General features: G+C 40.8%; 1 protein-coding gene across 13 annotated transcripts in view; it reads left to right on the top strand.

The window, feature by feature from the left end:
- Nucleotides 1-25,485, top strand: part of PDE1C (phosphodiesterase 1C) — a 392,346-nt gene that overhangs the window by 279,208 nt on the left and 87,653 nt on the right. For all 13 annotated transcript variants that reach the window (XM_054818612.1, XM_054818608.1, XM_054818613.1 and 10 more), the window contains 6 exons: nucleotides 7,022-7,123; nucleotides 8,403-8,523; nucleotides 11,548-11,629; nucleotides 16,765-16,885; nucleotides 18,096-18,271; nucleotides 23,119-23,418. In XM_054818612.1, the coding sequence (XP_054674587.1) occupies nucleotides 7,022-7,123; nucleotides 8,403-8,523; nucleotides 11,548-11,629; nucleotides 16,765-16,885; nucleotides 18,096-18,271; nucleotides 23,119-23,418 (902 nt within the window). The remainder of the gene's footprint in view (nucleotides 1-7,021; nucleotides 7,124-8,402; nucleotides 8,524-11,547; nucleotides 11,630-16,764; nucleotides 16,886-18,095; nucleotides 18,272-23,118; nucleotides 23,419-25,485) is intronic.

Raw genomic sequence — 25,485 nt, 5'->3', positions numbered from 1 at the left:
TTAAAGTGTGTCCAAATTTGACTTTATTTTTGTAGATATACCTGACAAATATCTCTCACCAAAAGGCCCAAGAGATGGATTTTGGAAAGCAAATTCTTAAGTGTCTTTCTGAGTTGAGCTCTCACTGCTTTTTTCATATTACTAGTAAGAGAAAATATGATGGTCAGTGAGTTTTGCAATCCTTGATGTCTATGTGTATTTTATCACTTTTGTGGTATTCAGTCATCTAGTTAGGGAATGTATTTTCAGGAGAGAAATGTAGAAAATTAGAGCTACATTTTACTGTTGGAAAATAAATGGGCACAAGTTTTGTAAGGAAAGCAGATGAGTCTGAAAGAGATCTTTGGGGCTACAGTCAGGGAGAAAAAGAGTTGAATGCTTACTAGTACTTCAACTACATTTTTTTTCTCCATTTAAAAAAACCTCTGTTGCTTATTAAATATTTGAAAATCAGTTGAGTTGCCTCATTTCATGAATCCCATTTGTGCGAGTCATCAACAAGTAAATGAAGAAACTATAACAAAAACAGATCACAGTGAATTAAGAAAATAAACTGCACAGTGAACAGATGCTTTCCAAGATACTGTCATAGATGTCTTTTCTGGCACTGTATTTCATTGTTAATAATTTCCATGCAGTTTATTGAAACAGAGTATGGTTAGCGCAAGCCCTTTACTGTCAAGTACGGGATTAAAAAGGCATCAGGAAAATGTTTAGCTCCTTAATTCTGTATTGGAATACAGCTTTGGAAGTAACCTTTAATGCAATACTGACTTTATCAGTAAAGCTGCTTGGGATTCGTCCCTCAAATAACGCTGAGCCCTCCTTGTCAATCCATGTTACTCCTTTCGAGACTGTGGTGAGAAACACCAAATGTTTTTTGACTGAAGATGAGTTTGGTCAGAGCCTTCTTTTGTACATAGTATGTGCATGGTTGCGTAATGACACCCTTTTCTTTCTTCTATACATTCAGGATGAGCACATGCATATTCTGAGTGTTATACCTTTAGTGAGAATCAGCCATTGACAATGTTGCCGTGAATGAAGTGTTTTTCCTATTCATTTCTGTAAGTGTAAAGTACTGAGACTTCAGCTGGAAAAAATGAGAAAAATAGCTCACTTCAGGAGATGTTACTGTTGGTTCCTAGCATAGGGATTAAGTGATCTAAAATGGCCTTTGCCCTGTACCTTTCACCATGAGTGCAAGGGGATGTGAGTCCTTCACTAGGATACAGCTCTAAGGCAGACACTGATACAGAGCAAAGACACATCCAACAAAGTATCTAACAAACTGATGTAATGTTCTCTGAGGCAAGAAAGGTAAAACCATGAAGTAATTATTCTAAAGAGGAAATTAAGGTATTTGCCAGATGGATCAATGCAAGGCTTGGAAGTATTTAGGTATAAAGTCAGCCAGAGTCTATCTCGGCAATCAGTAGTAAAGATGCTGTAAAACTGTGCTTGCTCATGGGACTGTGCCAGATACCGTGTTTACACTTGAATCATCTGCAGGACATGTTAGAAAACAGAAAAAACAAAGCTGTGACATTGGCCACAGGATGAGTTATTATTTAGCATGTCAGTAGTAAACCAGGAAATTAACTTCAGGTTTCCATCTTCTCCAGTTGGTTTTCCTGACCCTGCTCCCTGACAACCTGCTCTCTCCACCTAATTGTCCCTTTCCCTAATTCTGCAGAGATTACTAAAAGGGATGGGCAAGTTATCTTAGAATTTATTTTCAAATTTGGTAACTTCTAACTTCTCAGTGGTAGGTTATAGGTGTGAGAATGTGATGTCTCCCTGGCTCCTGGCCTGTGGCCTATGTTCTACCATGACAAAAAAAAATCTGGAAGTGTAATGAGAAATATTAAAATCCGTAATCAGTCAGCCAAGCAGCAAAGCCAGATCTATAAAAAAGACTTTGAGTCCACAAGGGATCTTCAGTTGAGGGGACCTGCAGGAAAACCCATTCCCAAGCCCTAGCAGAGCCATAATATTCTCAGTAGCAACCATTTTATTGTTACTTTATTTTTGTTGCCACAAACAGTGATCTAAAAGAGGATGAATGAGAAACCCAAGCTCAGTTTTTCACTCTGCCACAGGTCTCCTGGGTGATTCTGCCAACTCACTTTTGTTGGAATTCATTTCACCTACTGTGAAGAAGCAAATTGTCTAAGCTTTCTTCTTACTTAAGGTAGAAGGGCAGTACCTCCAAAGGACAATTCATTCCACTTACCTGAGGATGACAAGAGCCATGCTCTGGAGATGCTGATCTCCATTCAGTCTCTACAGCAAAATCAGCTGAACTGGCTTACATAGAAACCTACAGACAGCTAAAGTCTGACAGTAGTGACAGGAATGGATAGAAGCCTTAAACAAAACTACTGAGCACACAGTATGTTCCCATAGTGGTTGTCAAGACAAACAGCTGAAATACGTTTCAAGAAGGACTAGAGAAATTGAAGGCAGACAGCTTCGAGAGTGATGATCAACCATTACAGTTAGGGTTCAGCTGGCAGCTCAGAAAGTTGTTTGAGGCTCTTACTGCAGCTCCTGCCTTCTTGAACACTCCCCGATCGTTCCAAGCTCCGTAAGTGGGAGTTGTTGAAAAGGATGAGGGGAAACCCATGGTCGCCTGTGACTCGGCCCAACCAAATCCCAACACTGTTTCCAGTGCCCTGAGTACCTTAGGTGAGCTATAGGAAATCACCATAAAAGTTGGCAGTCAGCATCACTCGTGGCAATGCTTGTGTCTCCCGCTGTATGTTGATGACGCCTTTTTCTGTGCAGCTTGGTGAGAAACCTGAAGAAATGCTGCCGCCAGCACATACTGTGTGATGGCGCATAGGACAGAGAGGTGCAAGCTAACAAGGCCTAGGGCAGCTTCTGCTGTGTCTTTTAGGCCAGTTTCAACACCTGTAGAGCTGCTTACGCTTGGGAACAACCTTTTGTGCCTATGGTCTGCCTTTCTGTAGTCCCTAATTGCCACAGTGATGTTGCTCTCAGATCTGAGGCCAGAGCTGGAGGCTCTTCCCTGAGCAGTAACGTGCTGCAGTGACTCCTGTAAACATGTCCCGAGTCTCCGGTGTTGAGTGTAGGCTGCACCTGTGAATTGCCATGTTTACTAAAGACATACTGGGAAGGAGTCCAGCCCTGTATGTCTCAAGACTGGATCCAGGCTGCCCGATTCTGACTGAAGTTGTGTCAGTTGCTCCTGATAGTGTCTGAAGTAAATAGGAATTAGGTCAGGTTTGCAACTACTCCAGATGGGCACTCAAAACCTCCCGTGAGATCTTCAGTTGGTCGCTGCTGCTTTTAGGGCCAGCAGTTAATTAAAACGCACTGAAGGCTCTCGTCAGTAAGACTAATACAATGTTGAGTAATGCCAATTGCATTATAATGGTGAGCAAGTGGATCCTACTTTTCTCCTCAAACCATGGAAGAAGGGCAGTTTTCACTTGGGGCTACTCTGCTCCCAAAAGTGACTGGATGGAAAGGGCTGCCCAAGTGCAGCAGCCCTCCTGCCTATGGCTGTTCAGAATGGCCTTTTTCCACCTTGCTGCTTCTCAGTCTGTTAGCAATTGAGCTGCAACTCATCCTTGAATGAATGAGTGGTATTTCATTCTTGCCCATGTTGTCACAATGCTGAATGGGGTTTCCTGTTCTGCCTCTGAGCACAATAAAGGTGTTAAAAAGAGAGAACTGGAAGGACATAAAAATACATGAGTATGCGATGGAATAGTTTGGATTTTTTTGCTCTAAGAGGGAGAAAGAGAGTGTAGCAGATAAAAAGAAAAAACAAAAAAAACCCCCCAAAATAACCCCCATAAACCAAACCAAAAAGCCCAATATTTCTACTTACATACAGAGCAAACCTGATATGAAGTCCTTGAGGTGCGCTGTCAGTGTATTATTTTTTTTTCGACAAGGCCTTTGCTGTTCTGAATAGCAAAACTAGCCATGGTGAAGTGCGTGTGGGAGATAAACAGGCTGATTTTCTACCTGGTATTGGGTGAGGAAACCAATTTCGGTGTTCTGGAAGATGACCAGTCAGCCCCAGCCCTGAGCCTCCTCTTCTCCCAGCTGCCCAGCGGCAGCTCCCTCAGCCTGCCCCTGTGTGCCATGTGCCCCGGCCCCTCACCATATTGAGATGGTCAGAGGGCAGCTTGTCCCTAGGACATTTCCTGGGACTGAGTTGATAGGCAAGTTTTCTTTATTGGACAGTGTTCTGCTATGACCATGCTTGTGCATACTTAGCCCAGTGCAACTGTGATATCTCTGGGGGATGATTAACTCAAGGGCATGTCTGCCTGTATCAGCTTGATATAGCTGATTATAGAGGTATAATCCTCCTTCCTTTTTCATCAGGTTGCATTATTTCTTCTTTTCTTGGGTACAATTTTAGGTTACCTGTTTTTTAAAAACTTGGATAATTTTTCTGGAATCAAGCTATTTAAGAAATCACTCAGGACAATTACTCTTTGAGTGAATTAATTTTGGTTCTTCATGAACTTCTTCCTCAATACAAAACTGGGTTTGATTCCTCGGGAATAGAGGAGAAGAAGATAATGCAGAAATACCAGGGGGATCTCTGGCTTTATAATCCCACTGGTAACACTGGAAGTGAGAGCTGAATTTGCCTGCCTCTTCGCCATCTGTCAATAATAATACTAGTATTTACAAAGCCTATGTATTCAGTGCTACACTTTTTTACCATTTGACAGCTGTGTGTAGATATTTGAAAGTAGTACAGCCTCTCTTCTCTTCCCTCATTTCTTCTTTGAGACTGTAAAATATATTTTCTTAAAGAGGAAACTCTTTTAGTTGACTTGCTTTTCCTCTGCTTTTATATACTTTGCTTCTCTGATATAAAGGTATTAGCCCAGACCAAAGACAGATCACTCCGAAGGTGTGTCATGTAAAACATTAACAGGCGTGTGTGCATTCTTAGCATCATTAAATATAGTCCAGTGTTACCTCAGTGGAAACACCTCTCGCAAACCCTTTCTGAGGACTATTCAGGCAGGGCCGCTATGCAGCATGCAGTCTGCAGTGCCGTAATGTGTTGTGTAGCCTATGAAGGCAATTGCAGAAACAAAGTGCTAAGGCTGGTCAGAGCAAAAAGTAACAGCTGTGTGTATCCCAGGCTCCAATCTGACTGAGAAGCAAAACCAAGGCATGGATACATATCTATCACCAGTTCTGTCCGTAACGTGTTTCAGCCTTATCTCAACCTGGCAACAAACGCACAAACCTGTTGTCCTCTAGCGTGCGTCTTTTGAGATTTTCTCTCATGCGTTACCTATGTCCAGTAAATTATCAATGTCCTTTCAAAGTCACCTGCTATTGTGATGCCTGATGTTTGAAGTGACCAATAAGAACTCTTTGGTATTAAAATACTTTCCTTTTGTAATGTCTCTGAAGTATTTTTCCTCTCTGTTTCAGAGGAAACAATGTTCTGGAATATGTGCAGAGGTCAGAGAATGCACATATTCCAGATTTACGTCCATGAGAGGGAAACTAGAATTTGTGTGCTTGTGAGCATATGTACACGCTGGCACTGGAGTGACTCATTTGCCTGAGCCGAGTCCTTTGCTTTTGTATTCCTTCTGTAATAAGCCACGCACAAAGTATCCCGTGCAGAGCGTTATGATGGAGTTGCACTCCAGAGGATGTAGTGAAGTGTCTGCTGTTTCCCAGGAATAATCCCAAGCACTAACTGTTCCCATGGCATCATCACATCCTTTTCTTGTAAAAGTTTATTTCTATGCTTTCAGCTTCTCCTCTCCTGCCTCTCTTGCTTGTATTGACAGAGAGGTTTGTGCTGCTGGGAATGAACCAGACCAGGGAACTGACCAGGACTGGCAAAACAAAAAAAAAGATCAAAATAATTTAAAATTAGTTTGTTTTCAGCCACCATATCATCATCTTGAATGCTGTTGGCTATGCAATTGATTGTTCATAAGGGTGGGGAGGAGGAGGTGCATATACTGGGGGAAGAGTGAGGCCAGCTCATGGCATCTTAACATGTGTGCAGAACTCCTGGCAAGAGGACTCATTACATACCACCCATGGGATGGGGTAAGCACAGCAGTCTTGGGTCTCTACACACTGGTGGCCTGGGGCTGGAACTTGCAGCACAGCCACCAGAGGGAAAAGAGACATGCTCAAAATAGACCACATCCTTCATGAAATATTCATGAAAAGAAGAATGGTAACTTTTATTTTCAAATGAAAGCTGACCCATTTCTGAATCTCCCAAATACTGAGCTGGTATGCTAACCTTGGGCTGTTCTTCCTCTGTTAACCTGTGGATAGCTTAACTGAGACAAAGAAAAAAAAATTACGTTGTGTCCTAGATTGGAATGTTCTGATATTTTAAAATCTCTAGGACATCCATATTATCTTCAAAGGAATTTCAACTGGATCCTAAACAAGTTTGCTTAACAAAAATTCATACAGGAATAGTTCGAATGAATAATATCAGGGAAGTAATGCAGGTTCTCAAAGGTCTTGACTGCATATATGCATCTTATATACTAGGTCATTTTTTTTAAAATGCTGTTTTTCCTTTAGTAATATGACTAAACTGTCAACATAGGTATTGACCAGTTTTAGGCAACTGGGTAGAGGTTCAGGTTGACCTGATTCATGCTGAGGCTTTAAACAGTCTTTGTACTTCCTTCTAAGAATGCCCTATAAAAGAAATCAATTTACAAAATTTGTGCTTAATTGAAAAAGGAGTACTAATACTAATGCGCTCTTCAAAAACATTTAGGATTTCTTTTAGCAAGGATTCGCCACCTGTCTTAATTTGCAGCCCTCCCACTCCTGTGTTTGTGTAGAAAATCATTCATCCTCTTCCCTGTCCCTGAAAGAGGGATAATGGAAAGAATGACATACAAAGGCAGAAGTACCATCAGTAATTTGCAGATAGACAACAAAAGAAACTGGAGTGTGTCTGATGCTGGTTTTTGTGTTTATCTTTCCTTGATCTTCTCATCGTGATGCCATCCAAAAGGGAATTCAGGGCTCTAGTGATTGAGATGGTGTTGGCCACCGATATGTCCTGTCACTTCCAGCAAATCAAAGCCATGAAGAATGCTTTGCAGCAGCCAGAAGGGTGAGTCACTTCACAACACTGTGCACTGAGGGGCTGCACTTCAGCTGGTGCTTTGCCATTGTTTTTGACTTGAAAAGCACCTCTCCAGACACCCTCACTTTCTTTGATGTCCACATCAATTCTTTTTCTGATGTTGAGTTTTGAATGATTTCACTTAGGAGTGGACTGGCACCCCCCTATACACACATCTCTATTCTGTGCTGGTGGACCAAAGCCTGCAAAGGTCACATTGTTGGGATAAGCCTCCCTGGGGATTTCCCTTTGCATATCAGGTTAACATCAAGGACACAATCCAGCTGAGTGACCTCTACTGCTTGAGTATGACTCAAGGTTATAATATCTGCAGAACAGGAGTTACACATTGCCCTTCTGCAGATAGTATCAGTTGCCACCTCTGCAAGGGGCCTGCTCCATAACCAGAGGACAGATGAGGACAACTTGAGATCCACTGAGGGAAGGGCTAGAAGAGAACAGATGGAGCAATATAGGGAAGGCCTGTTCTTCTTCCCAGTACGCCACTGGGAGCTGTAATATTTTGTCCACAGCTCTTCCCCATAAAATTCCTTTTATACTGCAGAAAGCTCTGAGTGATGGTCATTTTTTCCCCCTGGACACAGGTCTGTCCAGAGCCTCCCAGAATTATACCTGTATCAGACCAGAGTGTGGCTAGCCACTTGGTCCTCTCAGAAGCTACAACTCTTCCAGCTATTTCAGACAGTCAAAAGCTGGAATTAAAAACCAAGACTACGCATCCCAAGAAAGCATTATGTACTGGGTTCTTGGGCTAGCCTCTCAGGTTATGGTTTTAAAAAGCTGCGAGCCTTTTTTGTTCTGTGGAACCAAATGCAAGGATCACCTGACCTCACACTAGTTTTCTAGCAGTGAAACATTTATCAGTTACTGTGTAGACTCACCGGTGCCCCTGAGATCGGATCGTAACTGTTTACTACAGTAAGATGCTAGGGACCATTTTCTCTTTTGAGCTGCATAAAATGCAACCCAGCTGAAATAGGGAACACAGTGGTTCTTCAAGCCTGCTTGTGCAGACAAGGAAGCTTGGAAAGGAGCTCAGCAAGGCTGAGCAAAGTTTCTTTTTGCACTTCTTAATGGCTCTGTTACAACAGGAATGGTGTATGTTGGAGAAATTAGGCAATCTTTCATAGTTGTCTGATTCTATGAACACAGAAATCATTCCATCGTTTCCCTGCTTAGGTGAGATTTTTGTCATTCTCCACTGCAAGAGCAGGCAATTAATTTGTTTGATCCTTTGGGTTTTCAGAATTGACAAGCCGAAAGCCTTATCACTGTTGTTGCATACAGCAGATATCAGTCATCCAGCCAAGGCCTGGGATCTCCATCATCGCTGGACCATGTCTCTGCTAGAGGAGTTCTTCAGACAGGTAAAGCTAGGGAAGTTCCTCTGCATTTCTGCAGCACAGAGAGAGTGTGTAGGATTGGGCAAGGAAGTAGGAAAATGTGAACACAGATCTTTTCCTCCTTCTGTGATTTTCTCAAGAACCTCCTAAATGATATGAAGCTTTCTCATCTGGCACCAGTAGCACTGGCTATTACGAAGTTAGTGTCTGATACACTGCCTATAGATATAGAAGTTATCTACATAGTAGAAATTCTAATTCGGGAAGCTAATATGTGTTTCAAAATAACAAAATATAGAATATGTGATGTTCTACTTAGTTGTAGAACCATAGAAAACAGATTTAGGTAGCTGTACTTTATAGAATTGTACTTATATTGTTGGGGTGGATATGAAAAATGCATTACCCTTACTTTAAATGAACTGATCTAGTTTATAGCTCGCAGTGGACTGCCTGTTGACAGACCCACAAATCTAGACAAATCATTAAGCTCTGTGTGATTGCTATAAGCTCCCCAAGTGACTAATTAAAAGCATTTAAAGAGCTGCCATAAAAAAAAGTAAAAGTAAACAGAACACTTAGGAGTATTTAGGATATTTTTCACCAATATGAATTACTAAACTAAGCAGAAAACCAAGGGCTTAATTTCCCTCCAAAGTTCAATAACTTAATGTTTTATAGTAAATCTGAATGCAAAAAAGAAAAATACATGACAATTTTTAAAAAGTTCTAACATTTTTTAAAAAGGCATCTGTTTTTAAAGGCATTGTGGGGATCCCTTCTTAATAAGGACATTGTGAGAATTTGCTTTGAAATGAATTCTTTAATTTGCTTTTCAAACCAAGAATGGGTTTACTGGGTGGAAGCAGGTCAGTCATACCTGCAGTTGGCTCTGTGTTGCCACACAGGAGGCTCATGCAAGTAGGATGATTGTCACGTGCATTTTAGGGAAAACTCTGTGCATGTTTATGCTTCTCTAGCTCAAAATTATACTAGATGTTTCAAAATACACCACTTCCGACTCTCCTAAAGACTGTTGAGGTAATTAAGATTAGCTAGATACGAGACCACAAAATCCCAGGTTTTAGTCTCTTTTACATGTGTAAAGAAGACAAAAGTAGTATTTTTTGTTTTCAGAAGAATAATTTCATTTCAGTCAACAAATCCTACTTTAGTTTTGAATGACAAATGTCTCCACTTTTAGATAAATCTTTATATAAAACTTGTATTCTAGTTCCAAATTCAGATGTAGTGTTAATTCCCTCTTCAGGAAACCCCTTAAGCTTACCACGAAGCATAGACTTGCATTCATTGAAGTTATTTAGTACTAGATCATTAAATACATCCCTACCTGACAGCAGGTAAACAACACACCCTCTTCTCACCAGCTGAGAAGTACCACTAGCCAGAGAGGACTATGGTGGTAAGAAACTGGGCTGGCCTCACATTAGATTTTTTTTTCCTTATTCTCTTCACCTGCAGACCCTCTCCTGTTTTTTCTGTTACATGCTCTCCAGAGACATAAAGCCTGAGTTAACCTACATCAATCAGTATAGGTCCCCAGCCCTATTGGTTTCAAAGTATTTTGTGATGTGACACAGGTCTTCCTTTACCGAGTAACCATGCTGTAGGTGTGAATGGTGCTTCTGTGTACAATACCGTTTTTTTTAATTCATCAGGTATGGTGATCACTTCTTAAAGCAAACATCTGGCATGAATTAATTTGTTTTACTAATGCACTTTAGCTAGCCATGAGGGAGGTGCCCAAACAGCTTAGAAGAAGTCAACTATCTTTCTGAGCAGTCAGAAAGGCAGCTAGGGGTTCCTTCCTGAAGAGAATTAGGCACTGGGGTTTTTAAGAGGCATAAGGAGTAAGAGAAGAATGATGATTAGGTAAGAGCTGGCATTGGGGGATGTTTTTCCTGAGAGATGCAGCAGACACAGTAAAGGAATGTTACTTGGAAATATTTCTGTGTTTGGTTTCTGTTTTGCCCTGATACTTGTGTATCAAGACTCCTAACATAAAGCAGAATTGTTCTGCAATGGAATACTATTGCTTGTTGTTCCACTCAAAACTCTTAACAGGACTGGTGCCCCCATTTCATGTATGTTATATTAACAAAAAGAAGAAGAATTCAGCTCTTACGTCTACAGAAGTTTTTCTCTGATTAGTTTGCTGGTTCTTTTAGTTTCCATTTGACATTAGTCAGAACACTGGCAAAAAGTTCAGTGCAGTTAAAGGGAGCTGCTGATTTAAGTCATTGATTCTATAGTGTAGTTAACAGGCTGTTTAAATTTGAATGCTCAGTGGGGAGTATTGCAACTATGTCAGCCTATATATCTTCTAAGCATAAAGCAATACGTTATAGAGTGACTGAACCAAGTTAAAGGGCTTTTGAGAATATGCAGCTTGAAAGACTGGGGGAAAAATGGGGTTATAGCACTTGATCTTCTGCACAATCTTGTGACATTAGAAAAGGACTTTCAGTCCCGAAGGCTAGAAAGCATGTTTGGACTTTTGTACTTAAGCACTTATGTAAAATGTTGACAATGTCAGTGTGTACTTTGGAAGAAAAAAGTAATCTGCATCTGGCCAGCCATGACCTGTGAATTCCTTATCTGAATGTCTAAAAAAGACATGCAAAGAAGCACAAGCTCTGAAAAATCAGTCCTGACAATGATGTTTTCTCTTGAAAGGTTTGCTCTGAGAACTGAGTTCTGCTGGGTTCTCTGGAGAGCTGTAGTGAGAAACATTCTTGTGCTCAAGTGGATTTTTAGTTGATGCATAGAAGTACCAAGCAGGCAGGGAAAGCTCTGAGGAAAGATTCACTGAAATCAGGATGCTTAATTCACCAACTTCTGCTTGGACTACAAGTTTTCCAGTCAGACTCAAATTCTCCATAATTTGTGTTTAAAAAAAAAAAAAGAAAAAAAAACCAACAAAACTTAATTAAAGTAAAATGAGAGGCTTTTACAGTCATGACCTAAGATATCAAAGTGCAACATGTCTTGTTGTTTTCTAATTTCTTCTCAATTTTGTTTCTCCAGGGTGACAAAGAAGCAGAACTGGGGCTTCCTTTCTCTCCACTGTGTGATCGCAAGTCTACTATGGTTGCTCAGTCTCAAATAGGTATGTCCCTTTTGGTGTGTACAAAGTAGCATCTTAAAAGCAAAACTTACTCCTCCCTGTGGGGCTAAGATCATGGTGATCTCTCATCATATGGAACTATGTTAAACAGAGGAAATAAAGCACAATGGCGTTATTTTCCTCAGATCAACAATTCAAAGCTGATGAGCCATTAAATTTATGGTGGTGGTTCCATGCAGTAACCAAGTTACCTCTGATGTGACTGCAGTGCCTGGTTATGACACTACTCCACGGTTTTCTGAGCTGTGAAGATGAGTGGCACACAGCAACATGTGATATGAGTATCATTGGTGCATATGAAAATGTCAGTCCCTTTGATGACCTGGGCAAAACCTATTGGGTGTTTTTCCATTTATTCCTCCCAGTGCTTCAAGCCAACCAGTATTTTTCACTGAAGCCAAGCAAATAGCAAACCTTTTTCTGCTCCACCAACTCAGAAACAGAGATCTTTTTACAGACTCGCCATCAGCACTTTGTCTACCTCTCCTCCAGTTATTGAATGAAAAAGTAGGAGAAGGATGAGGCAACAAGCCTGGTATTTGGTGAGAAAAGAAGAGAGGCTAAGTGAAGTAAAACAGTTCAGGAGGCTGGGAGCAAAAAAGGACAACGGAAAAGGTAGATTTGTGGGTGGATTTTTCTACCTAGGAAACAAGTGAAGTAGACAGAAGAATGTGATCTAACCTCAACTGGAGAATAGGGTGCCAAATGGAATAACAAAAGAAAGACGACACGGAACTTAAAAATGAGGGAACTGAGTCCAGAAGCAGAAAGAGAGAGAATGTGTTAAAGGAAAACAAACCAAAAATTTGAAGTATGAAATTTCTCTCAAAGACCAAGATAAAGATATCCCTGAACCTAGGAAAGTTCAGATTCATATCTGTGGCTAAGAGCCGTTTCTGTTTAAAATTACTTCATTGTTCCTGTTAGGCAAGCCATTCTCCGAGGGACCCCATCCCAGATTTTTCTGGCTTTGGAAGTTTAGACAGTTCAGCCAAGAATCTGAACTTGAAAAGCCCTATGCAGGCCTGGCCTACTTGCTAGACTTGTAGTGTTCACTCCTCTGCAACCCCGAAGAGTGGGAATGTGTGTATAGTGCAGTGCAACTGCTGAGGACATTTGTGTTCTGCCAACAGCTTGGTGGAGGGAAGAAGCAGCAATCTTGAAGTGCTGCAGGCTCAGCAAAAGCCCATGTTGAGGACTCCTGGGAAGACTACACCTACTGCTGTGCTGTGGGAGAAAAACTCTCTCTGGCTGGTGTGGAGGGAGGTGCATGTAGACACTTCTCTTTCACGTCCTTTCTGTCAGCTTTCAGATATGTCCCTCACTCCTTACAGGGAAGAGGGGTTGGGCTTCCCACGGGGTCCCTCTACATAGAGTTGTGTATGCCTGGAAACCAATTTTCCTTGTCCTTCTCTTTTGTGCTCCTTTGCTCAGGAAGGCCAGGAGAGCCAAGAGATTTCTGCACCAATGTCCCTTGTATCAATCCGCTGCAAAATTAATCATGAATTAAACCATCACCAACACAATTCCACCTTATGAAAGAGGCACTCATCAGTATGCAAAGGCAGCCTTATTTAGTCCTATAGTATTTGTCATTATATTTGATGTGTACCGTTTAGTAATCCATTGACATTAATAGGCTACTCTATAAATCTTGCCTTCTAACGTTATAAAAAATTTCATTTCTCAGTCTGCTGCACATATTGGCAGTGTCTTTCTGTAACGTCTCCTTTGTTAAATCAAAACCTCTTATATTTTCTGGCTATCTGCTGAGGTAAGGCTTTCAAAGTTGTAGACTAGATTTTCAGACAAATAATCTGTTCCCATTCATTTATTTACCTGATTAATAGCCTTAACAAATTGTTCCTTGGAATAGTAATTACTGCATTTCTTTGCAAAAGTAAGTTCTTATTGAATTCCAAACTGTGCTATTATCTGCAGCATACAGCCATCAGTTCCCACAAATAAAAAAAAACTCTGTCTTTTGTGAAATAAAAATGTGCTCTTGGTTGTGTCAGGGACAGAGCCTAGAAATCCTGTTCTGGTGGTTCAGCTTGTTTGTAGTTGCTGGTTTGCTGCTCTAAGGTCACTGCAGATGCAACAACAGTGGGCAAGCATTTTTATTAATGAGAGATTTTCACAAATGCAGGCTGAAGGTTTTGCAGTATGGACTTTTTTGATGGAAATGAAGCAATCTAACAGCAAAAACTTCCTCAAAAGAATGTCTCTCTCTCCTGTTGCTTCAGTTTGTGTAGAAATTGTTCAGAGTGTAAACTGATAATTAAAAAAACCTGAGTATCAAATAATGAACCTGGGTTTTAAAAACTATTAATGTTAATGCTAATGACCAATTTATCATCCTTTTTTTTTTTTCTTCAACTGAACAAGTGTGGTAAATATTTCTGTACCACAGTGAAGTACAGAAATCAGGAGAGATTCATGTCCAGAAGTCAAGCTGCTTATCAGAGTGGGGGAGACAAACTGCAAAGAAAACCAGGCCAAGACTTGTATTTCCCAACAAGAATATCAGGAGTTAAAGCCTCTCTGTCTGTCTCGGACTGTAGGAAGCTTGTTTGACTGGAGATCAGCCTTTGTTGTCATTGTCCTCTTTCGCAGCTGATAAATGTAGCAGCATCATTTTATTTTTGTCCTTTGACTGCCAAGGAAGAAAATTACAGCTTCAGAAACCATTGGATAAAGGCTGATGGGTTCATGCTGATGATTCTTTTTTTTTTTTTTTTTGGCGGTGGGCTTTAGGGAAAGCCAGTGTTTGCCGTGGTGACATTCTCAGATGGAATGAATGAACACTAGGCACGTGCCTGGAATCCACCCTCAGCATGCAGTGTTAATTGGTAAAATCATCTTAGTCACTAGGGTACAGAAATATTTACCACGCTCATTCTACTGAAGAAGAAAATGGATGATAAAATGGTCGTTAGCTTTAATAGGTTTTAAAACCCAGGTTCATTATTTGATATTCAGGGGTTTTAATTAGCAAATTAAATCACCATACTTAAATCACAGTGTCTTTAGGTAAGAGGAGAGAGAATATGGGGCAGGGGAGGCACTTGGGAATATGGCATAAGTTACCTAATTATTAATAAAGTCCTAAGTTTTGTTTCCACAGCAGCAGATTATGTTTCCCAACTTTATTATAATCCCCATTTTAAGGTAAAATAGTTGAATAACTTATATTATAGGGAATAGAGGAAAAAATACCACTTTTCAAAGAAAAGTTCCCCTAGGCCTTTGAGTTTGTTTACCTGTGGTCCATTGTGCCACCTCTGCCTGTCTTTGTTGATGAGATATCTGCTAGACCTTTCCCAGGGAAAACTTGTTCTTAGATGCTTACAACTGGACCTTGTGTTTATGTGCAAATGTTGAGTATCTCAGGAAGTGGATCCCACCACCCCACTGCTGACGTTAGTGACGCAGTCATGTGTCTGATATCACAGATTTGCATGTCTCAGGGTTAGTGGTGATGGAACGAATGGCAGTGGTATTGCTTGCCAAGCAGAAGTGACAAGGTACTATGTCTTGGGTTTCTTTGGTCATTAAGAGGTAAAAATTTTTTGAGTGAAGAGACATATAGACAGGCAGACACACACACATATGTAAATCAAGTTCACATTATCCTGGGGATTCCTGTGGCACACTTAACTTTCTTCTCAGTCAGTGCAATTTCCAGGGTTTTAAAAAATTGTATGAAGTTCGCTGGGATTAGCTGGGTTGTGATCTAGTACACAATTTCCTGTTGTGGCTTTATAGTGTGTACATTTCTGATTAACTCCCTGGGAAGAAGGAGGTTCTTTTTTTTCCCTTAAATTTGCATAGATAAGACTGTCTTAGTGTTATGGAGGCACATGATTCGGATGTTCAGATAAGACTGAATGCATATTTTCTCCAGATTTACAGAGCGTTAGTATGAAATTCTGAGAACTTGCAAATAATGTTTTTAATTTGGCGAGGCATGAAAATACACTTAATTACCCATCCTTTTAGAAATTTAGCAAAAAACAGGAGAGGGAAATTGAACTAGAAGGGTGTTCAACTGCCTTGCACTCAAGATACGGATCAAAGCAGCTGGGAATTCAGCTGCCTAGCCCATGTGGTCTTTTCTCCTTTTACTGTTATCACCTAGAATCGCCAGGATCTGTCATAGAAATATATCATGACCCAGTCAGAGAAATTATACTATTATGAATGTATAATGAATAGTTGATAATTACCAAATCTTTAAAAATTGTAAGAGTGGGGAAAGACCTCAGTCCTGATGTGCCTTAGGAAGGATTAAGGACATTATTGTTTTCTTGGCTACCTGCAGCACTAAGAAATTTGCTAAGTGAAGTGCTAAAATGAACATAAGAAATAGCCCTTGCCCCAGGTGAGAATTTAGGGGAAGCTGTAAGGTACTGTAAGCTCCTCACTCTCACGTTTTTTCTGTGCAACTTGGATTTTCCTTCATCTCATGAGTTTATGGCCACAGGGCCCTTCAGTCTGCCTTTCCCAACATTGAGATCAGAGCCGTATTCATCTCTGCCAGACTGTGTACTGAAGTAGAAGTTATTTGGCCCTTTATTTTTTTCCTTTCCTTATATTAAAAAATGTGGGGGAAAGCATCTAAATTGCTTTTTTATCAACAAGAACAAGCTGGTTGAGCACCGGAGAGAATACTCACAGTAACCCACTGACATGCAGTAAGGGAAGTTTGCATGTAACTCCACACCAGCAAAGCTTACCAGTATTATTACCGTTATATTTATTTTCTGCTTTTAAAGAGTTCATCTTTGAAACTGGGTTTTACACAAATCTGCTAGGAATTTGGCTTAAATATCACACTCCTTATATAACACAAGTTCTGATGCATCTGTTTATGTTCTGATTTGCCACAGTTTCTTTCCAGTGTTTAATTAGGTACCTTTTATTGCATGCTATATCCAAGCTCTTGGGTCAGGGATTAATGTATAACTCCATTTTCCCTTTCTAGTACTTGCCTATCCCTCTTTCAAGGTATGATTTTTTTACTCTCTACAGTGTGGTTGTCTGCAATCACTGAAGCAGTGAATCCACATAAACCCTCCTCTTGCCTGCTTGACTCTGCTTGTGTTTCTGCTCAGGTTTCATTGATTTCATCGTGGAACCCACTTTTACTGTGCTGACTGACATGACTGAGAAGATTGTGACTCCACTCATTGATGAAGCTTCCCGCTCTGGCATGTCTGGGTTCAGGCGTTCCAGGTGAATAACCATGTGCCCTCTCGCTTCATTCTACACATGCTGCCATTGTGCCCAACTCCCCCAATTTTCCCCCCACATTCATATGTCTTCATGTCACGTAAAGCTCCATATCCACATTTCGACACTGCAGCTCACCTTGTGACCCAACTTTGTTGCAGGGGAACTCCATCCCAGGGGAGGGCAAAGAGGGAGGCTGGCATGAGCCTGAGCATGCCTCCAAAGGCAGTGAGCACAAATGGTTGTAGCCATGCAGTCAGGGGAACTTTAGTGCTCTCAGTCACTAATGTCAAAGAGACGGTAGAGGAAGTCGTTGGGAGGCACTCATTTCTTCATGTCTAGAAGTATAAATGGGATTGAAATACAAAAAAGCACTGGGAAGTATAAGCACACTTTAGTGACACTATTTAGGGTTACACAGATGTGTGAAGTATCTGCCAGAATTCACCTGGACTTCAGGTGTAAGGAGTCTTGGCTCATTCAACCTGTTCCACTATTGCAGAGGAACTACTTTTCTGGTAGTTTCATGGACAGGGCATGTCTTGGGATTCAAATTCCACATGGCTAGTGCTCCCTAGAGTAGGGCTACCAGGTCAGGATTCCTTCTCCCAGGTGACTTCTTTACTCTTGGGCTGTTACACAAAGAGCAAGCACTAGTATCTTTCTATGTCAGTTATCTTGCTGCCTTTATTAAATGTGCATAATGAAGTGTCCATCCTTGAAAGACTGTAGGGTCTGTAAGTGAAATGAGAGCCTGATTTCAGCCTCAGCTGAGGTCACCAAACCCTGGACAAAGGTTGGCCTCCTGTCCTGTGCCTAGTGGCTCCCACTGGTGAATTTTAGGAGGCTCCTTCTTTGACATATTTGATTTCTAGAATTGTCTGACACTCCAATAAATATTTAGGGAGTGAAGATGCACAACAAATGTAATGGCAACCTTTGACTGATTCTATTTCTTAGGGACTATGGATACCAAAAAATAAGCAGAGAAAAGCTGCCCTTTATTCCTAATACTGGCTCAGGTGTGCTGTTTGCTTTAACATTGATTGCCCTGGGATGGGAGAGAGGGAAGGATGAGGGATTCAAGCTTAGTTTTTGTTTTTCCTGGTTGACTTTGTTAAGTTATCTAGACTTACAGTCATTATTTCTTCTTAGCTGTATTTGGGTATATGGGATACTGATTTCTTCTGTGTTTTGTGATCTTGTGTCCCAGTCTGAATAGCATTAGTCCCTCCGAAGTTAAAAGATCAAGTGTCAAGAGCACTGGGTCCGAAGGAAGTGCCTCACTCAACTGCTCCATACTCACTGTGGACTTCAAATCTTTTAAAGCCACCTGGACTGAGGTGGTGCAGCAGAACCGGGAGAAGTGGAAAGCGCAAGCCACCAAAGGTAACAGCCAGGCTTCTTAGTGAGAGAATAAAAATTCTTTTGACCTCTTCTTCAAACTGTTCTTCAATCAAATTATTCTCCAAGTAAGCACTGTTAGTTTGAAAGAATCTGCTTTTCAAGGTCAACAGCTTACACTGAGTTCAGAAAGACAGGAATATTGTGACTCATCTGTGCCTTATACTGTTCTTTCATGATGTAAGTGTACATAATGAAGAGGATATGGACAATGGGAGGAAAAAAATAATTGTAAGGGAGGTCTCCTAAAGTCATGAGTCAGACTCAGGATGGGTGCAAAAATAGCTGGAACAACATTTGTAGAGATAGGTTATCAATGGTTTGCTGTTAAGATTGAAAGAGTATGATAGTTCAGGAGAGAAGGACAGGATATTCTGGGTTCACAGCTGGTTTCATATTTCTCGTGATAACTTGGATAACAAACTGTGAACTATGCTGCGAATGGTCATGGTATTGTGAATCTGGGAGGGCCTGCAAATATTTGAGAAGAATATGAAGGCTGTGTTGGTTGCAAGTTGACCAGGGTTCAATATTGTCATGCTATCAAAAAAAACCCCAAAACAACCCAAAATCCAAACCAAAACCAAACAAAAGAATCCAGACCTTGCTTCTAAGACCCCTCTGGCATTCTTCCAGTCGTTCCAGCAGTAACAAGGCCCCTACAGCAGTGATGTTTTGGCCACTGCAGTTCAGGAAACATCCGGACCAGTTGCAGACAATACAGAGTACAGCAATGCAAATGATGACAACTGTTGTTTATAGCTGAAAGCAGTTTTCTGAAGGCTACTGCAGCTGCAAAATAAGGGAACTTTTTTTTTTTTTTTTTTCTTCAAATAGCCTGGGCTGTTAAGAGAAGAAAAAAATTGCAGGTGATTGTAACCTGATAATAGGTTAGACAGTGGCAAATCTGTTGTTAGAGATCTTTTGGAACTGAGAGCCATCTGTTGAGAAGACTTAGGTATAACTGCCCCTTGCCTCCAGGGGCTGGATAATTGCCCAAGGTCTCCTTGAGCCCTGGGGTGATACAGACCAGCTTTGGAACCAAAAAAAGAGGAATGTATCACTAATTATTTTTTTTTTTTCTTCATGAAACTGTTTGTGATACAATTTCTTCTCTGAGCTGAATGCTTGTTACTCAAACCCTGATTTAATGGAGTTGCTGTATTTCATGTAAATGGAAGGAGCTTGATTTTAACGTATTATGTGGCCTTGGCTTCAGGGCTGATGGAAGATTTGGCGTAGTTCTCCTATTTGCCTGAGCAGATTGTTCCTCTCCAACTGAAAGGCCTGTCTAAAGGTGCAGGAAAGGATGCATTATTATTCAAATTAAATTTTCCTTTGTGTTTAAAACTTGCCATTCAGGAAAAGCCTTTCTAGGCATTCTGTGAAAATGAAAAAAGAAGCGTAAATCAAAATCTGCTTATTTGCCAGGGGCTTTTTTTAGCATTTTATTTTTTTTAATTGGTATTTACTATTTCACAGTTCTTTGTGGACCAAACAAATTAAAGCTAACTAAACAAGCAAAGCATTTAATATGGTCAGTGTCTCACAGTATAGGAGTGTTGAGTGAATGAAGCCAATACAGTTAACTAGTTTTAAGGATTTCTTTTCAACATGTACCATACATATTTACTTGTCTACTAAGGATCTACTAGATAAAAATCCTATATGCAAGAGAGACCTAGGGGGAAATAAATAAAACATATCTTACATTTCACCTAAAACAAATATATAGAGTTGATCATAATAGATTCTGGATATTTAACTTTTAAATGTGCTTTTTACCCACTTGCAGTGACTGCTTTGCATAAAGACTTTTTTCTAAATGTGCACATGTAAATGTCACGTTATGATTCAAGTGGATGTGCACACATTGCTTAACTCATGCTGCTACTGGTAATATGTATTGATGCAGTATTTCATATCCTTTCTTTACAGAGTATCCTGACCATAAGTGTCAGTGTATTTTAGCTGGAGAGGAAAATGTTTTATTTTTTATTGCCTCATAAAAAAACGGTTCTAGCAGCTTGTGAGGGTAGTCTATGGAAGAATTAGTTGATCACTTGAAAGCAGAGAGCTCACCAATCTGCATTATTAGATGTGGGTACCCTTGAGTAGGTCACTTTATCTTTACTTTTCTGACAGCCTTTAGCCCTGAATAGTTGATTTACTTTATGGTTTTGCCAAACTTCATCTCCAATAACTTGGATCAGGGCCTCAGTTTCTGGATCAAAGATTCAGAAAGCAGTCTCAGCTTCTGTTCATCTGAATTCATTGACTTTCACATAATTTCTGTGTTTCTGGGTGCATTTAGCAATACAAGCATGCGTCTGTTTTTATCCTGAAAGATTTATACAAACGTATTGCTCAGCATACCTTTGTATGGGCTGGGCACTAAGGAACTGTTCTTGGACTCCAGAGCTCTCGCTTCAAAACCTTTGCTCAGCTGCTGTCTTGCTCCTGACTTGCAGCAAGTCTCTGCACCGCCCCCTCCATCTGCCTTGCCTGTCTTAGCCGTATGCAGCAGGGCCTGCCGCACAGCAGTTTAAATTGCTGACCCCTGTCAAACCGGTGTCTTGCAGTGCATCAAGATTCTCTGCCAAAAAAGTAAGAATTATTAAGAGAAGACAGATAAAACATTTAACTGTTGATTGACAACAAATAGCAACTGGGGATCAGAAGGGAAGGAAACCCATCTACTATTACTAATTTATTTGTAGAATACTGTATTTCCTTTGGTAATAGCATTGTCCCTAGAAGCATTAGTGAGCTGTTTTTATCCTGAGCGTGGTATTTATAGAAAATTTCTTGGCGTGTGTGGGCAAAGTAAGTGGGTTTATTACTGATCTCTTTTTGCTTAAAGGATCATCGTTAAATAGCTACAAATTAAAAAAAAAAAATGAACAAAACAACTACTGAATAAACAAACACCCTGATATGCAAAGCACCATTTAGATAAATTATGTCCTGACACTAATTTTGACAAGAGGCACTTGTCCAATGGTGCCGTAGCAAGCCCAGTTCTCCCAAGCCAAATTTCTCTCCTGTCATTCAGGTGCAAAATGCAGCATTTTTTTCAGATGCCCAAATGAGAGGAATCTTTCTGTATACCATGAGACTCCAGGGAAAATATCAACATGCATAGCTGAGCTATCTATGAAAGCTACCATAGCTTTCAGGAATGATTAATAAAGTGAGGGAGGCTCATATCTAATTTAATTATATTTTCATGTGAGCCATAATTTATTAATTTAAAAATTAACTTGCATTAGCTGCTAGCAGGGAAATACAGATTGGTATTTCTTATAAAGATGGCTTTTCCGCTTTCTCTCTTGTATCCCATTGGTACATTTTTCTCAAAACTGCTTCTGAATCACTCATAAAAAGTATTTAACAAGACACTTAGAAATTCGTTTGTAATTTTTACTCACTGGCCAAGACCCTGCTCCTTTAAGAAACAAAACATCTTCCCTATAGATGTCAAGAATACTTCCGTAGGATGGAGGTAGACTTTATTCAGTGTTTTGTAGGATCTGCCCTCTGCTTATCAGCTTACACAATCTCTCAGAAAACAAGAGATACATCTGTGATTTCTGTAACAATTAAAGTGTAATTGGTTGCCCACGATGGGGTAATGAGTGGGCTGGGATATTGCCAACCCAGAAATCTTGAATATAGGCACAGGGCAGTCACATCTGAATGCTTAGACTCAGTAAGGATATAGACATACTCTGAATCTGTGTAAGCTCACAGGTTCCAAATTGAATGTGTGTTGAGCTACTCAGCTGCTTGTCCAGATTAAGTCTCTATTGATCATGGAAAAGGGGGAGGAAATTCTGGAGTCTCTGCCTAGAGTCTGTGCACACCCAGCCATGTTTATTAGCTCGAGGGCTGTGCTGAGGGACTGTGGTTGTGTCCTGCTTTCCAGTGTGACGCAGGAAGCCACACAGAGCCTTTGCAGCTGAGTCTGTAGGGCTGTGCTGTACCCAACCTGGGCTAGAAGCATAGTGGTCTCAACACCTGGAGCCAAAGTAATTTGCAGCCTGTCTTATGAGTAAGTGTTGCATCAGGACCTAGAGTTTGAATAAGAACAAGAGCAGTATCTTGAACTGGGGAAATTGGCTTCTCTGTGAATTTATTATTTTTTTTCTGAATGACAATATTTTGAGATGCTGCTGTTGTTTAACACTCACTTTTGAATTTATATCTTTGCATATTTGTGATTGACTGTAAGACTTTTCAGGATGGAAGCACAAGTACTAGTAGCAATATATTAGTCTGCCAAGAAAGGACAGAGCCGTAAAGAAAGGATAACAGTAAGTGGAAGGGAAGAGATTAGGAAACTGGTATTGGAAGCAATCTGGAACAAGAGGGAAAGAAGGAAGACATCAAAGAACCAAGACTTTTTATGTGATTAGAGTCACATGGTACAGTATGAGATAAACAAAATGTCATTTGACTGATTGTTGTGTGTCAGAAATTAAACTAACCTTGGCACCTCTAGAGACTTCAATAGCTAATATATCTTTTTAATTTGCCTTTTAAGAATTTTGAGGAACTGCTTTTTCAAAGGTGAACTTTATGTGGTAAAACACATGCACATAATATACATTTAAGCCAACATGGGGTGTTTTTTTCAGAATACTTTCTTAAATGTTCTCTTGTGCTCTTTTTCCCTTGTCAAGTCAATTCCTACATTTATCTAAGCAAAAGTTGTTTGCCTGTAAAAAGCTGAAGTAGATTTAGATGTGTGAGTTGTATCATTCTTGTCAAATTGACTGATAATCGTTATTTCTTTCCTTGTTTTGCTTCTCTCTTTGCTGAGGATGCAGAAGAAAAAGCTAAGAAAGAAGCAGAGGAAAATGCTCATCAGGGAACAGATGAAAAGAAAACAGATGAAAAGGATGAGAAGAAGCCAGCTGAAGATGCCACAGCAGCAAAGACAGAGAACAGTAAAGAACCAAATCCTGGGGAAGACAAAAACGCAGATTCCAATAAGAATCATGTAAATGGGACTCGACAAACTGGGGTGAACAAACATGAAGCCTCACAAGGGAAAAATGCACCTAGGACAGATAAGGGAACAGACTCTCATCGTGCAGTGGGAGAAGAGAAACAGAATGTCCAGAATGGTGAGTTCTCTCCTTCCACTGAAACATAAACCTAGCCCTAAAACCACTATCTCACCTCAGTGATGGAGGAACCTGATACCCTGAAAAATGATGTCATGGGCCCAGAGCCTCATCCTGGACATTGGCATAGTCACCTGCATATGGGAATTGGAAACTGTAAATTAAGTCCCAAGTAGTGTTCTTCCATAAAAGATGGGATTCATCATACCTGCTTGGACACTTTTGGAGGAAAGGAAAAAATTACTTCTCTAATGGAAATGAAGCAGCCTGTTATGATACACAGGCTGAAAAGCACAAACAAATATTCTTGGTTCAATTAACAGCTTCATTGCTTGAGTAACTTCAGAGGAGAAGCCAAAAGCTGGCTTATAAACTCTTTTTAAGGCCAATTAAAGGTATCTTTGAACTGAGTCTCAGATATAAACATGTTTTGGGACACAGGATTTTTTTTACCCTCTCTGTTTTTAAGAGTTATTTTATTTATGATTCCTTTGCTCAGTTTTTTTATTAGGGTAGTCATGAGCCTTTTTTTTGAGATTTTTTTTTTTGTCAGAAATTTTATTCCAGTGTTTTAACTTGCTATAGAACTGAGTTAAAATAAGAATCACATTCTGCACCCAGAAAAGGTAGAAAAATGTTTGAGAAATGCATTTAACATTGAGAGGCTGAGAGAACTGGGTCTGTTTAGCCTGGAGAAGAGAAGACTGAGAGGTAATCTGATCAATACTTATAAATATCTAAAGGGTGGTCATCAAGAGGATGGGTCAGACTCTTTCAGTCATGCCCAGCAACAGGACAAGGGACAAACAGGCACAGACTGGAACACGGGAAGCTCCATCTGAATATAAGGAAAAACTTCTTCACTTTGAGGGTGACAGAGCACTGGAACAGGCTGCCCAGAGAGGTTGTGGAGTCTCCTTCTCTGGAGATATTCAAAACCCACCTGGATGCGATCCTGTGCAGCCTGCTGTAGGTGAACCTGCTTTAGCAGGCGGGTGGACTAGATGATCTCCAGAGGTCCCTTCTAACCCCTACCATGCTGTGATTAAAAAAAATTATTAGAGCCATGAGAACAGATCAGTTGTCCCTTGGCCATTTCACTGTCCTTCCCTCCCCAGCTCCTGCTCCCTGAAGCCGTTATCAAAAAATGGCAGTACAGCCACATGTGACATGTCACAAACTTGGCTAGAATCAGCCAGTCCAGGAACAGCAAAAACTCAGACTCAGAAGCATCCTCATAGAAAAAGCCTGAGTGAGCATACAGGTTTTGAAAGTCCCAGGCTCAGGCAGTGAGTTTCAATGGCGGCAGAGGCAGAAATTCTGTTTAAAACATTCCTGATATGATTCTCATGTAGTTCACTTGGCTGCTGGCCTTTCCCACTGATCCCTTCATCATTAGGGTTTTTTTAGATTGGAAGGACTATGGGCATCTGAGCTGTCATGCTCTGTTACATATGACCAGCAGGTCGAGGGAGGTGATCCTGCCCCTCTACTCGGCTCTTGTGAGACCCCACCTGGAGTACTGCATCCAGCTCTGGGGGCCCCAGTACAGGAGAGACATGGAGCTGTTGGAGTGAGTCCAGAGGAGGGCCACGAAGCTGATCAGAGGGCTGGAGCACCTCTCCTGTGAGGACAGGCTGAGAGAGTTGGGATTGTTCAGCCTGGAGAAAAGAAGGCTCCGGGGAGATCTAATTGCGGCTTACCAGTACCTGAAGGGGCCTACAGGAAAGATAGTCAGGGACTGTTTATGAGGGAGTGTAGTGACAGGACAAGGGGTAATGGGTTTAAGCTGAAGGAAGGTCGATTTAGATTAGATGTTAGAAAGAAATTCTTTACTGTGGGGGTGGTGAGGCACTGGAACAGGTTGCCCAGAGAGGTTGTGGATGTCCCATCCGTGGAAGTGTTCAAGGCCAGGTTGGATGAGGCTTTGGGCAATGTGGTCTAGTGGAGGGTGTCCCTGCCTACAGCAGGGGGATTGGAACTAGATGATCTTTGAGGTTCCTTCCAACCCTAACCATTCTATGATTCTATGATTCTGTGATTCTGTGATGGCATTTGTCTTGAGAC

Source organism: Grus americana, chromosome 2 (genome assembly GCF_028858705.1).
Source record: "Grus americana isolate bGruAme1 chromosome 2, bGruAme1.mat, whole genome shotgun sequence".
Taxonomy (NCBI): domain Eukaryota; kingdom Metazoa; phylum Chordata; class Aves; order Gruiformes; family Gruidae; genus Grus; species Grus americana.
Note: the sequence above shows the minus strand (reverse complement) of the source record. Positions and strands in the feature narration are given on the sequence as shown.